Source organism: Meles meles, chromosome 13, assembly GCF_922984935.1.
Source record: "Meles meles chromosome 13, mMelMel3.1 paternal haplotype, whole genome shotgun sequence".
NCBI lineage: Eukaryota > Metazoa > Chordata > Mammalia > Carnivora > Mustelidae > Meles > Meles meles.
Window position 1 is genome coordinate 53,753,971 of NC_060078.1, and position 13,636 is coordinate 53,767,606.

At 44.8% G+C, this 13,636-nt stretch overlaps 1 protein-coding gene across 1 annotated transcript in view; it reads right to left on the bottom strand.

The window, feature by feature from the left end:
* MYOF (myoferlin) overlaps positions 1-13,636 on the bottom strand; it is a 155,760-nt gene that overhangs the window by 34,415 nt on the left and 107,709 nt on the right. Inside the window, 11 exon segments of the mRNA XM_046027131.1 lie at positions 976-1,137; positions 2,082-2,180; positions 2,304-2,462; positions 2,556-2,737; positions 5,955-6,032; positions 7,001-7,109; positions 8,383-8,556; positions 9,804-9,949; positions 11,558-11,663; positions 13,475-13,519; positions 13,521-13,590. Of these exon segments, the coding sequence (XP_045883087.1) occupies positions 976-1,137; positions 2,082-2,180; positions 2,304-2,462; positions 2,556-2,737; positions 5,955-6,032; positions 7,001-7,109; positions 8,383-8,556; positions 9,804-9,949; positions 11,558-11,663; positions 13,475-13,519; positions 13,521-13,590 (1,330 nt within the window).

The following is a 13,636-nucleotide window of genomic DNA, read 5'->3' on the forward strand; positions in this document are numbered from 1 at the left end:
GACACCACATGACTAGGGAGGGAAATGGAATTTGCAGGTGCTGGGCCTCTGCTCCATCACACTAAGGAAATGCCTTGATTTTCCCTCTTTTATACAGTACAGTGAGAAAGGAAGACTTTTCTTAAAAAAACAAAACAAGGGACACCTGGGTGGCTCAGTTGGTTAAGCCACTGCCTTCGGCTCAGGTCATGATTCCAGGGTCCTGGGATTGAGTCCTGCACTGGGCTCCTTGCTCAGGGGAGAGCCTGCTTCTCTCTCTGCCTCTGCCTGTCACTTTGCCTGCTTGTGCTCTCTAACAAATAAATAAATAAAATCTTTAAAAAACAAAACAAAACAAAACACTAAGGATGTAACTGCTTTCAAAGCGGAAGGACTGGGTGATCTCTTCTGGCTGCAAAGTCCTGTGGGATCTATGATGGAGGGCTATGAGCCAGATCTGACTCTGTCCCTTCCTAACACCGGGGGGGACTTCCACGGAGCCAAGTGGGTGCCCTCCACTGGAGGTGGGGCACGTCATGGGCCCATCGCCCCAAGCGGGCTCTGCAGCTGTCCCTTCCCCAGCCAGCCAGTCCCCATCTGGATGCTTCAAGGCCACGTACACCTGCAGGGGCAGGACTGAGGGTCTGTTGTTCCGCCCTCCAGGGCAGGAACCAAAAGCCTGTACTTGAGGGCTGACTAGATGGGAAGTTTATTCGAGAAAGACATAATAAGTATTCTTCACAAATATTTCTGTATCACTGGAGATGTGTGAAGCTTCAAGAAACCATTACCTACAGTGTAAGAATCTGAGGGAGAAAAGTCACTGGCAGGCTAAATCCAAGGCAGGTTTTTCTAGTTGCTGTCAGAGTTTAGAAATAATTAATTATATGTGTGTGGTGGCGGGGTGTGTGTGTGTGTGTGTGTGTGTGTGATCTTTATATTCACATGCTGAATCGAATTCAGCTACTCAACACACGTGCTATTAGAATACTGTACCACTTTCATGAAGAGAACAGAACTCGGGAAGTTGGGCGTCTTCTTTAGGTTTTTGATCACCACTGATTCTACCCTTTCCCCTCCACACTCCACAACGAGGCTGGGGGAGGCAATGGAAGCCATCTGGTAGTTTTTCATGTTTCTTAAGCCCCAAGCTAGAATCTAAGAAAGCAATATAAAGAGAGAGGAGGAACACTCTGAATTACAAGTGATATTCAAAGGAAAAATTCTTCCTTTGTTACTGGTAAATTCTTTAAGACTGACTTGTACAGATTTGCCTAAAATCTCTGAGACTCTTATCCTTGAAAGCCCAGAGGTCATGCAGAGAAAGGAGCTTTGTCCCTCTTCTTCAGCCTGAGCTGCTAAAATGCAGAGCAGTGAGGGGTGCAGGAGTCGAATCCCGGCTGCGAACCCTGGCAAGTGTGGAAGCTCTCCGTCCTGTCTGCCAACAGGACTGACGGGTCTTATCTACCACAGGGTCATTCTGAGGATCCAATGTAAACTCCTTAACATGGTGTCTGACGCGCAAGCACTCAAAAACGAAGGCTGTTGTTTAAAGTTATCTGCTTTGGTCTTCAGGATCTCTGAGCAAGAGCCTGAGAAGGGAAATCTCAGCACAATGGCAGCTTGACTGCACAAGCAGGAGACTTGAGGGCGGACCGGACGCTATCCACGAAAGTACCTGTTAGCTCCAGCAGCCTGCGTCTGCTCTGCCCGGCACATCACCATTTCCCATTGCTCCCACCCCTCTCTCCACCTTCGGCCCCCTGGGTGGGTGCCCTGCTCTCTGGACACCCGTGTGCGCGCGCACACACACACACACACGCGCGCGCGCACACAGGCACGCTGCTCTCAGTCTGCCTTCCCTCTCCCGGCTCTCCAGCTGACACAGGAAACTCAGCAATCTCCAGCTCCAACTCTGGAACGGACCAGTTCTTACTGCAACAAGCTTTCTGTTTCCACGCATATTTCAAATTTTTGGACAAGTTCTCTAGGAAGTTGGAGACAGCAAGAGAATATGTAGCAAGATTCCATTTCCTCCGAGAGAGGCCGGTTCTGTAGCTATGTCATTTGACTTGATCAGTAAAACTGAGGGGGCTGCGTACCTCAATAGCAGTGAGCTGAACCACAGGCCGGATCCCCTGGGGGACCATGTATAGATTCGGCGCCCTTTGTGAGGGAAGTATGGGGAGGTTGGAGCCATCCTGTAAAACAAACACGGGAACATCAATGCGCCACATTAGTTGAAGTAAACGGTGTTGCGGAATATCAGCACGTATCTTAAACAGCTACGAGGAAAGATGTATGCGTGAGAGTTCAGTAAGTACCTTTTGCCTCAGAATCAACTCTGCAGTTACGAGGACATCCCCACAGGCTTTGTCTCCGTTCATCACAGGGTGCCAGAGAAGTTTGGGTGTCACATCCATTTCTGAGTTTAGTTTTACCAGAGGAGAGCACATGCTTCGTCCTAAAAATTCATCCTTGCCCTAGAGAAACAAGCAATCCTTAAATTCCCCAACAAACATCCCAATACACCTCCATCATTCCCCAAGCCATCTTAGAAATTCTAAATTACCTACCACTTGGTCATTGTCAAAAAGTTCGATGATAACTTTGGGTGGGTTCTGTAGAACTGTCTGGGGCTCCCCGTAGATTTCAATTTCATCAAATATAATGGTCTGGTCCCACGTGGGATTCAGAGTTGAGTGGATGATCTCAGTGGTTTTGCTTCGATGGAGGAAGGAGACATGAGCATATGGATCTAAAACAGGAAAAGAGAGTAACCATGTGGCCGTGGCTAAAGTCTAGCTCCCCAGAATCCCTCATTTCAATCGCACACTCATCCTCCACTTGTACTGATTACAGACCCTCTCCACCACCTGGGAGATAGACTGCCAAAGCAACCCTGGAAAAGAACAAAGCTGAAGGCACCACGCTTGGCTGGTTTCAAACAATACTAAAATTTTTAGTTATCAAAACTGTATGATAGTAGCATAAAAACAGACACATGGACCAATAGAACAGAGAACTCAGAAATAAATGCATGCATAGGTGATCAATTAATTTCCAAAACAGGTGCCAAGTGTACACAGTGGGGAAAGGACAGAATGAATTTTTTGATAAGGGCACCAAGAATGCACAATGAAGAAAGGATAGTCTCTTTGAGAAATGGTGATTCAGCCACAGGCAGAATAATGAAGCGGGAGCCCCATTCTACACCATACACAGAAACCAGCTCAAAACAGACTAAATACTTGAGCATAAGACTCAAGACCACAAGACTCCTAGAAGAATATATAAGGGGTAAGCTTCTTGACATTAGTCTTGGCAATGACTTTTTTGGATCTGACACCAAAAACACAGGCAACAGAAGCAAAAATGAATAAGTGGAGCTTATTCAAAAAAAAAAAAAAAAAAAAGCTTCTGCACAGCACAGGAAACAACAAAACGGAAATGGAAACCCATGGACTGGGAGAAAAGTATTTACAAACCACACATCTGATGAGCAGTTAATATCCAAAATATGCAAGGAACTAATACAAAACGGCAAAAAGCCCAAACAACCCAATTAAAAAATGGGCAAAGGACCCGAAGAGATGTTTCTCTGAAGAAGACCTACAAATGGCCGAAAGGTCCGTGAAAAGGTGTTCAACATCACTAGTCATCCGGGAAGGGCGAATCAAAACCAGAACGAGATGCCACCTCACACCTGTTAGGATGTCTATTATCAAAAAGACAGGAGATAACCAGTGTTGGCGAGGATGCGGAGGAAAGGAAAGGCTCGTGTGCTGTTGGTGGGAACGCAGACAGGCGAGCCACTGTGGAAAACAGTATGGAAGTTCCCTAAGAAATGAAAAACAGCGCTGTCCTATGATCCAGCAATCCCACGTCTGGGTACTTACCCAAAGCAAATGACATAATTACCTCAAAGAGCCACCTGCGCTCCCATGTTCACTGCAGCATCATTCACAATAGCCATGGCATGGAAGGAACTAAGCATACACTGACAGATGAGGAAATGAAGAAAATGTGGTATGTATGTATGTATGTATATGGATACGTATAATTCAGCCTTATAAAAAGAAGGAAATCCTGTCATTTGTGCCAACATGGATGAACCTGGAGGGTCCTCTGCCAGGTGAAGTAAGCCGGCTTGAGAAAGGCAAATACGTTATCACTTCTGTGTGGAGGTCCCCCCACACCTCTGCAAAAACAGATCTAACAGAGAGTAGAATGAATGGTGCTTGCCGGGGTTTGGGGGGTGGGGGAAGTGGGAAGAGGTGAGTAGAGCGGTACAAATTTCAGTTGTAAGATGAGTAAGGCCTGAGGACCTAATGTCTAACATGAGGACGACAGCTGCCAAAGGTATCGCAGAACTGCAGTCTGCTTAGAGAGGAGAAGCTGAGTGTCTGTCTCCCATTCACAGAAGTAACTCTGAGGTGACCAGTGTGTGGTTGTGGGAACCTTTCATAAGGTAGATCAAATTGTCACGTTGTATACTTTCAATAAACAACTTTGTCCATGATACCTCAATGAAGCTGAAAAAAAGATAAGTAAAAAAGAAGCTTCTGTCTGCTTCTCTCCCATGCTAAAGAACCTCCCAGAAGTTCTGCAATTGCCTGGGAGCTGACCCATCTGAGCAACAGCCTAACATCTAACCTGAAAGTGTTGCATCATCCAAGAGGCTGCTTCGTTTCTAGCACTGCAGCCCCACTCGAATGGGACGCTTTGTTTTTGCATCGATCATCTACCTTATGTCTCAAACGGCAAGGTACCTGCTTGAGTTGTAGGCAACTTTAGTCAAGATTTGGGATTAAGAGTCTTTGACTTTCGGTGATTGAGTGCCCCCTGGTGGTGAATATTCAAAAAGGCCTTCAAACCCGGTTTGGAGATGGATATTATGAGGATAATTTGGAATCTGATCTAATCGGCCAGAAAAGGAAGCCATTCACAAACTGGTTACATTACATGCATTACATTGATTACATTCCATACTCAGAACACACCCTGCAAGTGACGTGAGCATGCTAGAGTGTCAGGCAACTGCTTTACGACTTGTTTCCATCAAAGCTCAGCTGGCCTTCGAGTCTTGAAGTGGAAATCTCCCCAGATCATCCAGATGGCCCCCGAACCATTCACGATCCCACCAGCAATAGCACAGACCCTCATCAGCAGCCCCTGGCCTGTTCCCAGCCCTGCCCACAGCCTTCTCCTTGGAACCAGTCCAAAGGCCACAAAATGAGCTGGGTCTCATGGCTTTATGGTGCAGGGAATTTGGAGGACAGGCCCCAGCGAGGTCAAAATGGACTCCACACTGCCTCAAGCCTGGTGTTGCAGGCAAATGGGGGAACTTGTGGTCTTAGTCAACTCAAGGGAGCTACAAAAAATATATAAAGGGTCTTTTTTTTTTTTTTTTAAAGATCTTGTTTGTTTATTTGACAGACAGAGATCACAAGTAGGTAGAGAGGCAAACAGAGAGAGAGAGAGGAGGGAGCAGGCTCCCTGCTAAGCTGAGAGCCCAATGCAGGGCTCAATCCCAGGACCCTGGGATCATTACCTGAGCTGAAGGCAGAGGCTTTAACCCACTGAGCCACCCAGGCGCCCCTATATAAAGGGTCTTAACTTACCGATCAGCCCAAGAGCCCAGGGTGTCTGTATGTATATGTGTATGTATATTTGTTGTATAAGCAGAGAGCAGAAATTGTTTTTCTTCTTGGTGCTTTTTATTAGTCAATCAGTTAATGATTGTTAATTTTAAAAGACTGTCCTCTGGTATCTCTCGCACCCAGCACCAGTACTCAACACACTCAGTGACTAGTTAATGACTGCGCAGTTTAGGTCACACAAATCATACTCATCTCAATATGGAAGGCCTTTCTGATGGGAGAAATTACTAAAAGCATGCACTTGATGAAAAGCAGAATCAAGCTAGCCCGCTACACAAATAACATGTAAGATGGAGATTTTTGCCTCTTTACCTGAAAAGCTATCCTTGTCGAGAGCCATGAGGTTCCTGGCTTGATAGATATAGCAGCGCAGATGGTAAATGTAGACTCCTAAAAAGAACAGGATGGAGGTTAACATCCTAACATAACACTGTAGACCGCAAGTTTTCTGGAATATTTGGAGATGATCCATGTTTCAGATACATGGGTCCTTCCAATCTACTTCTCCACACTAAAGAGCACAGATACTGGTGATGACATGTGTTCCCAAAGGAGTTCTGTTTCCTATAAAATAAAACTAACTTTAAAAATACTACAGTAAGTTCAGTGCAAGAGTATCACTCGAGAGAATACCACTCCTGTTGCAAAACCTGGATTTAGGCCACTGCTTGTCATCACAGACCTTGGCAATGAAACTTGGGTTTCCAAGAGTTATAGAAATAGGGCTTCCTACATTATTCCAGCCCCAGATCTAGGAAGCAGCTATCTGTTAAAAGTTCCTTTGATACTTCAAAATCTTTATACTCCTGATCCTTATATTAATGTACATATGCTCCTACCCACCTCCCCCCGGCCCCCACTATTCTGGGAGTCAGACTGCTTGAAATCTTGTCTATAGTGCTCTAAGATGAAGACAACAATAACACCACCTTCTAGGGTGGTTCTGAAGATTAAATGGGTTAATATATGCACAGTGCAAGGTACATGCCAAGCCCCAGATAAGCATTTGCTATCTAGGTCTGCCTAGATAGTAGGTAGGCCTCATTCCCAAATTCCTAAAGATTATCATTGGAACCAACTTTAACTTTTTGAACCTCTTTTTCTAATTAAAACAATCTTTTGGGGAGCTTAATAGACAGAATGAGTACATATTGGACACACTATGTCAAAGTCAATGACTTGATGACCCTCCACCCCAAATATGATTTTTAAAAGTATATCTGAAAAAATCCTCTTCATCAAGTCATAGAAATAAAAGTCATATTTGCATAAGGACATTTTAATCCTATTCAGTGATTCAGAGAGTTTTCTTGAGATAAGTCATAGCGGCGGAATGCACAAATCCACTTAAAACTTACTGTCAAAGTTACAGGAAACGATGGGAGTGTTTGCCCCAAACACGGTGGTGGCACTGTACTTCTGCTTGTCCGTGCCCTTCTCGTCTCCGTCCTCAGTCGTGTCTGCGCCCTAAGGAGGCAGAAAGGTCTGTTTCCAATGCTTCAAAATCAAGAGGCAAGAATTACAAAGAAACAGAAAAGATTTTATTTGACAGAGAGAGATCACAAGTAGGCAGAGAGGCAGCCAGGGAGAGAGGAGGAAGCAGGCTCCCTGCTGAGCAGAGAGCCCAACTCGGGACTCGATCCCAGGACCCTGAGATCATGACCTGAGCCGAAGACAGAGGCTTTACCCACTGAGCCACCCAGGCACCCCAGAATGGCAGCTTTTAAAAGAGACCTTCCTCGTCCAATCACTCCATTTTTAAATAAAGATGAATAAAGCCCAGCACAGCAAGTGTCTCGCCCAAGGTCACTTAGCTGGGAAGCCACAGAGCAAGAAGCTGAAGCCAGTCTTTTGCCTCAAGTCCCAACTTATCAAAACTTGATGCTGAAAATTTAAAAGAGGAAAAGCATAAAGGATAAATAAGGGGATTAAAGGGTGAGAGGAGGAGGAGGATAAGCAACAGAAGAACATAGCAGGGTCGTTATGCAGAAATATAAAAACAGGCTGAGTTTGGAAATGGTTCCCCACCACCATGTTGTTTTAGATGGACCACTGCCATTTCCTTATTCATTCCTTCTACCTTCTGCCTTCTTTATTATGCTTCCATATGAATTATTCTCTAATTCCCTGAGCCATCCTTCTGTTTTTCTCCCCCTCACATCTGTACATTTAACTTTCTTGGTTGGTTGAACAGTTGTAGTTTCCAAGGTATAATGCAAAGAACCTGTCCTGCGGTGTTAACAGGTGTCACCTGCAACAAGGGTTTTAAGAGAGATATATTTGGAAAATGTTGGGTGAAACAACATTAAACAGGTGTGGCTTCAGTAGAACTTCTTAGAAACCTTTCCTGTGGGGGCGCCTGGGTGGCTCAGTGGGTTAAGGCCTCTGCCTTCGGCTCAGGTCATAATCCCAGGGTCCTGGGATTGAGCCCCGCATCGGGCTCTCTGCTCAGCAAGGAGCCTGCTTCCTAGTCTCTCTCTGCCTGCCTCTCTGCCTACTTGTGATCTCTGTCTGTCAAACAAATTAAAAAAAAAATCTTAAAAAAAAAAAAAGAAACCTTTCCTGTGTTCATGGCATATTCATGCAACAAGGGTTACTGAGCACCCAGGGTGTGTAGCTTTCTCCCAAATTATCTGCAGTCCTGCAGCACTGGAGAGGTCCCTGGGGAGTCAGTGTGTTTCCAACACTCATCTATTTTCCCAGGACCAATATTATTGGAGCTTTGAGTATTGTTACTTACGAGGGCACCTTCAAGTTTAAAGATGGCAGCTGCACCATGTGTTTCCGAAGGAGCCATTTTTCTTCTCCAGCGTCTGCGGCGAAAGGTATCTGAACTACGCTGTTTCCAGTGAAATTTCCAGCCAATTAAAGAAGCATATTCCCAGCCCTCCCGATCTTCATATTCTTCCATGGCCTAGAACAGAAGTAGATCTCTTAATGCTAATGATCATCATCATCATAACAACAATTGTATTATCCCTTAATTGATAAGCACCTCATTCGGTCAATCAACAAACAGGTATTGAAAACCTACTCTGTTCCAAGCACTGCGTTACGAGTGATACAGCAAAGGCCAAAGGGGGCGGGCTGTCTGCCCTGGCACAGCTGATGGACTGTGGGAACAGGGACAGATAACCAGGCAACCGACACGGCATGAGAACTGAGAAGGTGATGCCTATCCCGTCAGGAGAGGCACCTTATTTAGACTTGGGGAGGGTTAAGGAAAATGGATTCTTTCTCAAATTGCTTTCCTCACTTCATTAGCTCATAAGACATTGTTACTGTGATATAGTTGGGAAGACATTGTTATCTCTACCTTATCTAGGAAAAAATGACAGCGCTCTCCCCAGGACTTAAATGTCTCATCTAAGCTAGTAGCTGGCATTAGCTCACTAATAAGTAAGGGATAGATCAGAGTATGTTACTTCTGTAGTAACTAATAACTTACGAAGATAGGACTTTCTATCCTAAAAACTGTTCGTATATAAATGCCCTCCGTTTTCAACCTTTCAGGCAATTCAATAAATACAAGTGTCTACGGTAGGACAGGGATTGTGTTAAGGGCTGAGGAAGCAGGTGAAGAACAAGACAAGAGTGGGTCCTGGCCTTCATGTAGCTGACACCGACTGGTGGAAACTATATGGAAATATCTTAAAAGTATGATTAGATTTAATAAATGCAAAGTAATACTGAATAATATTTATGATCTCAGAAGTAAGAGTCCTACATGGGTTATTATCATTGTAGGATTTTTTTTTTCAATTTTGAACACAATTCCATAATACCCTAATTAAAGCATGGTATTATACCCATTTTGCAGAAGAGAAAGGAAATGAGGCCAAGATTTGAGTCCTTGATATCTCATTCCACGTACTGATCTCCTGCCACTCCTTCGTTGTGCTACCAAGATTGTTTCTATGAGTGCTCAGTAGCGGTTCTCATCATTTCGCCTACTTCAGATCACCTGGAAGACCTGGTGAAAGAGACTGCTGGGCCCTCCCCTGGAATTCTTCTATCAGTAGGTTTAGGGTGAGGCGTTTCTAACACATTCCCAGGTAATGTGTTGTTGCTGGTTGGCGTGGGGAGCGCTTTTTGAGAACCACTGAGCAGGGAGGGCCTTAGGCCCGTGACTGGCGGGTCCCCTTCCACGCCAGCTCTTACCCTTGCAGTGCTTGAAGCGCTTTGTGTTAAATCCTTCTTGCGTTTTCGGACCAGCCTTCGCCGTCTATGAGTATGATACATTTTCTCAGCTGCAACCCAGGATTTGGGTTTATTGTCGGGAGGGATGGTAATTCCATACTCCCAGCCTGGAAGAAAGTTTGCAAAAGGTTACCCCAAAGAGATGCATTTGCTAGACTGCCAGATAAAGTTTTGGGAAACATCCAGTCGCACTCTGCTCCCGCAACATTCTCTCCTGTGCCAGTGAATGCCACTGCTCTTTTCACTTTGCAGCAATTCAGCCCAACGGAATGTAGCCCTGTTCCCTGGATCCCTCTGCAAATAGCTTCCTTTGCAGCCGTGGCCACGCGGTTCTCCTCTCCTTTCATCCCTCAGTCACTCATGGTAATTAAGTGAATCTGAGAATAAAGCACAGTGCAAGAGGCAGCTGGGGACAGCTGGGGACAGGTGTGGCCTGTGTGGTTACACAGCAGGTTTTATTATTTTAATTTAAATTTTTTAAAGATTTTATTTATTTGACAGACAGAGATCACAAGTAGGCAGAGAAACAGGCAGAGAGAGGAGTAAGCAGGCTCTCTGCTGAGCAGAGATCCCAATGTGGGGCTCGATCCCAGGACCCTGGGATCATGACCTGAACCGAAGGCAGAGGCTTTAACCCACTGAGCCACCCAGGTGCCCCTACACAGCAGGTTTTAAATCCCAGCATCACCACATGCTGGCTACTTACTAAAAAAGTTTCTTGCAGGTTAGTAAACCTGTCTATGGCCCAGTTTCTCCAGCATAAAAGTAAAGTACACTTTTAAAAAAAGAATTAATCAAGGTAATGCCTGCAAATCACTAGGACTATGCTTAGCACATAGTTTGTGCTCAATCAATGCTAACTATTATTATAAGGCTTGGTGTATGCATCAAGATCAGCAAGGAATTCATAATCTACTTGAACCCTTCTTTATCCAGGGTTGTTCTCTCTTTCATAAGGAAAACGAATCAGATTTTCTCTTTCGGTATTTCCACATGTTATAGTTCATTTAACTTCAGATTACTGTTATAGGAAAGGATAAACACCATTAATGGAAGCTATGTCAATAATCTACATTACTTAGGGTCATTTATACTTCCAAAAAAAAAAAAAAGCTGCAAAACAATCTGTATTATTGAATAGGGTGACTTTTTTTTTTTTTAATTCTTATTATTTACTCATGAGAGACACAGAAAGAGGCAGAGGGATAAGCAGACTCCCACTAGGCAGGAAGCCCAATGCGGGACTCGATCCCAGGACCCTGAGATCATGATCTGAGCCGAAGGCAGCCACTTAACTGAATGAGCCACCCCAGCACCCCTGAACAGGATGACTTTTAAGGCATTTTACAGTCCTTCTTCCTGAACCCCAGGGTCCTGAGTGTGATGTTCCCAGGGGGCCTCTGGGGTGTGATGAGAACAGAGAGCACCCACATTCCACTTCCTTCCCAGATTCTCATCCTGGATCCCCAGCATCTCAACGTGCAGACACTGGGCTCACTGTGATCTTGTATTTTTCACTCTTGCCTCCCGGATCTGCACCTGTCCAAGTCCTTCTTTGTCCTTTGGATTTTGCATCTGAATAGTCACAGGTAACATCCGAGACCCGACTGTCACAGCCCAACAGAAGTAGGACTCCTCCCCCTAAGGAAACTTCGCTCTGGTTAACCTGGGCCTTGCTGCAGAGAACCCACCAAGTATTAGATCTAAACTGTTACCTTTCTCATCCACGGCACGATTTATATCATAAACCCATGCGTCATCTTCCCACTCCCAACCTGGAGGGCATGTCAACTCGCTAGGTGATGCTGCTTTATCACCGTTCTGTAGAAAGTCAAAACAAAACAAAAAATGAAGAAAAGTAAGCCAGAGTGGCAGGTGAGATGCAAAGGGGAGAGACCTCTCACACTCAACAATGGGTATTCACATGCTAACTTATGAATCTCTGATCTCTATGCACAATTGCTACAAAACAGTCGTTTTTTAGAATACCCTCTCTTTCCACTATTCGGTGTGTTGTTGGATCGAGCCATGGGAAATTGTTGTTGTAGATAAAAATGGTCAAATATCAGCAATTTCATAAGGTTCAACTTAATATTATGAAATGGCAAAACTCTCTTTATGAGGAGTTAATTGGGAAGAAACCATCAGAGATGGATAAAACACATGTTTTCAAGTCTAGACGCTCATCATGTAAGACTGAGCAAGGTTTAGGTTAAATACTAACTACATTAAAACTGACATTTGTGAAAAAAAGTTCCTAAGCACAGAAATAAAGGTGGTCCATAAACATATGGAAAATGCTCAGCCTCACTTTATTTTTTCAAATTTATTTCAAATTATTTATTTATTTAATTTTTAGGTGGGGCTTGGGGGAGCAGTGCCAAGGGAGAGTCAGAATCTTAAGCCGGCTCCTTGCCCATAACTGAACCCGACATGGGGCTCGATCTCATGACCCTGAGATCATGACATGCGATCATGACCTGAGCTAAAACCAAGAGTCAAATGCATAACTGACTGAGCCGCCCAGGTGCCCCCAGCTGCACTTAAATTAAGAGTGGGGGTGGGGATGCCTGGGTGGCTCAGGTGGTTAAGCATCTGCCTTCGGCTCAGGTTGCGATCTCCAGGTCCTGAGATCAAGCCCCACATCGGGCTCCTGGCTCAGTGGGAAGTCTGCTTCTCCCTCTGCCTCTCCCCTGTTTGTGCTCTGTCTCTCTCTCAAATGAATAAATAAAATCTTTTTAAAAAATGAAGAGTGGTAAAATGGAAAGGCCATCAGTTCACTGACCAAGCTGGTGGAGTAGGGGTAGTGAGTGTTTAGGAAAACAGCCCTCACACATGCTGTTGCTAGAAATACAAACTTACACACCTATTTGAAAGCGGTGTGGCAATATTTACTAAAACGCACATGCACTGAAATCCTATCAGACCCATCCAGGGATCTCTCCTGGGATAAACTTTCACAAGTGGAAAAAAATGAAGTGAATAAGGATGTTTACCGCTGCACGGCTTGAGGAAACCAAAGACCAGAAAAAAATCAAAATGTCCATAAGGAGAGGATATTTAATTATAGGGGGTGCACGGCATAAGACACGCTGCAAGCATTTTTGAAGAAAGCTCACAGATCTATATGTATTGGTATGAAAGGATGCCCAAGATAAATTGTTATAAGAAAACTACAAGTTGCTCATTCTATTTAGGTGCGGGGGGAGGGGGGGAGAAGTTAGATAGTTGGTTTTAACAGTAACACGATTTCAGTGGTTATCACTGCGGGATGGAATGTAAGTCTGGGAGAAGAATTACTTTTCATTTCCTCTGTGCGGTTTGTACATTTTGAAAGACATACGCATTCCATTTGTTGTGATTTAAAAAATACATAAATATATACAATAAAAAAATTGCATGACTCAAACGTTACCATGTACTAACACCTAGTTCAGCGGATCCCGTGTCTTTTTTAGAGAAGATAATCAGGGTGCACTGGTGTGGCTTCAACCTAAGGTAAGGCTATTCAGGACACGAGACAGAGCAGAAGAGAAGGGGAGGCTGTGCCTCGTGGTCCGTGGATTCAGAGGTCACGGTTCCCAAGAGTCATGGTTTGAGGCTGTTTTGGGGAGGGGGGGCAGGTCTCTCACCGCATCGGTGTAGGTGTCCTCGGCTGGCTTCCACTCGCCCCCGGGGGTAGCGACTCTCGTTCTGGTACACTTCATCTGTGAACTCCGTGTGACCCGCATCCGCCTCGGTCAGCAAGCTGCGGGCCAGGCTCGCGTTACTAAAGGAGCAATGGTAGCCAACAA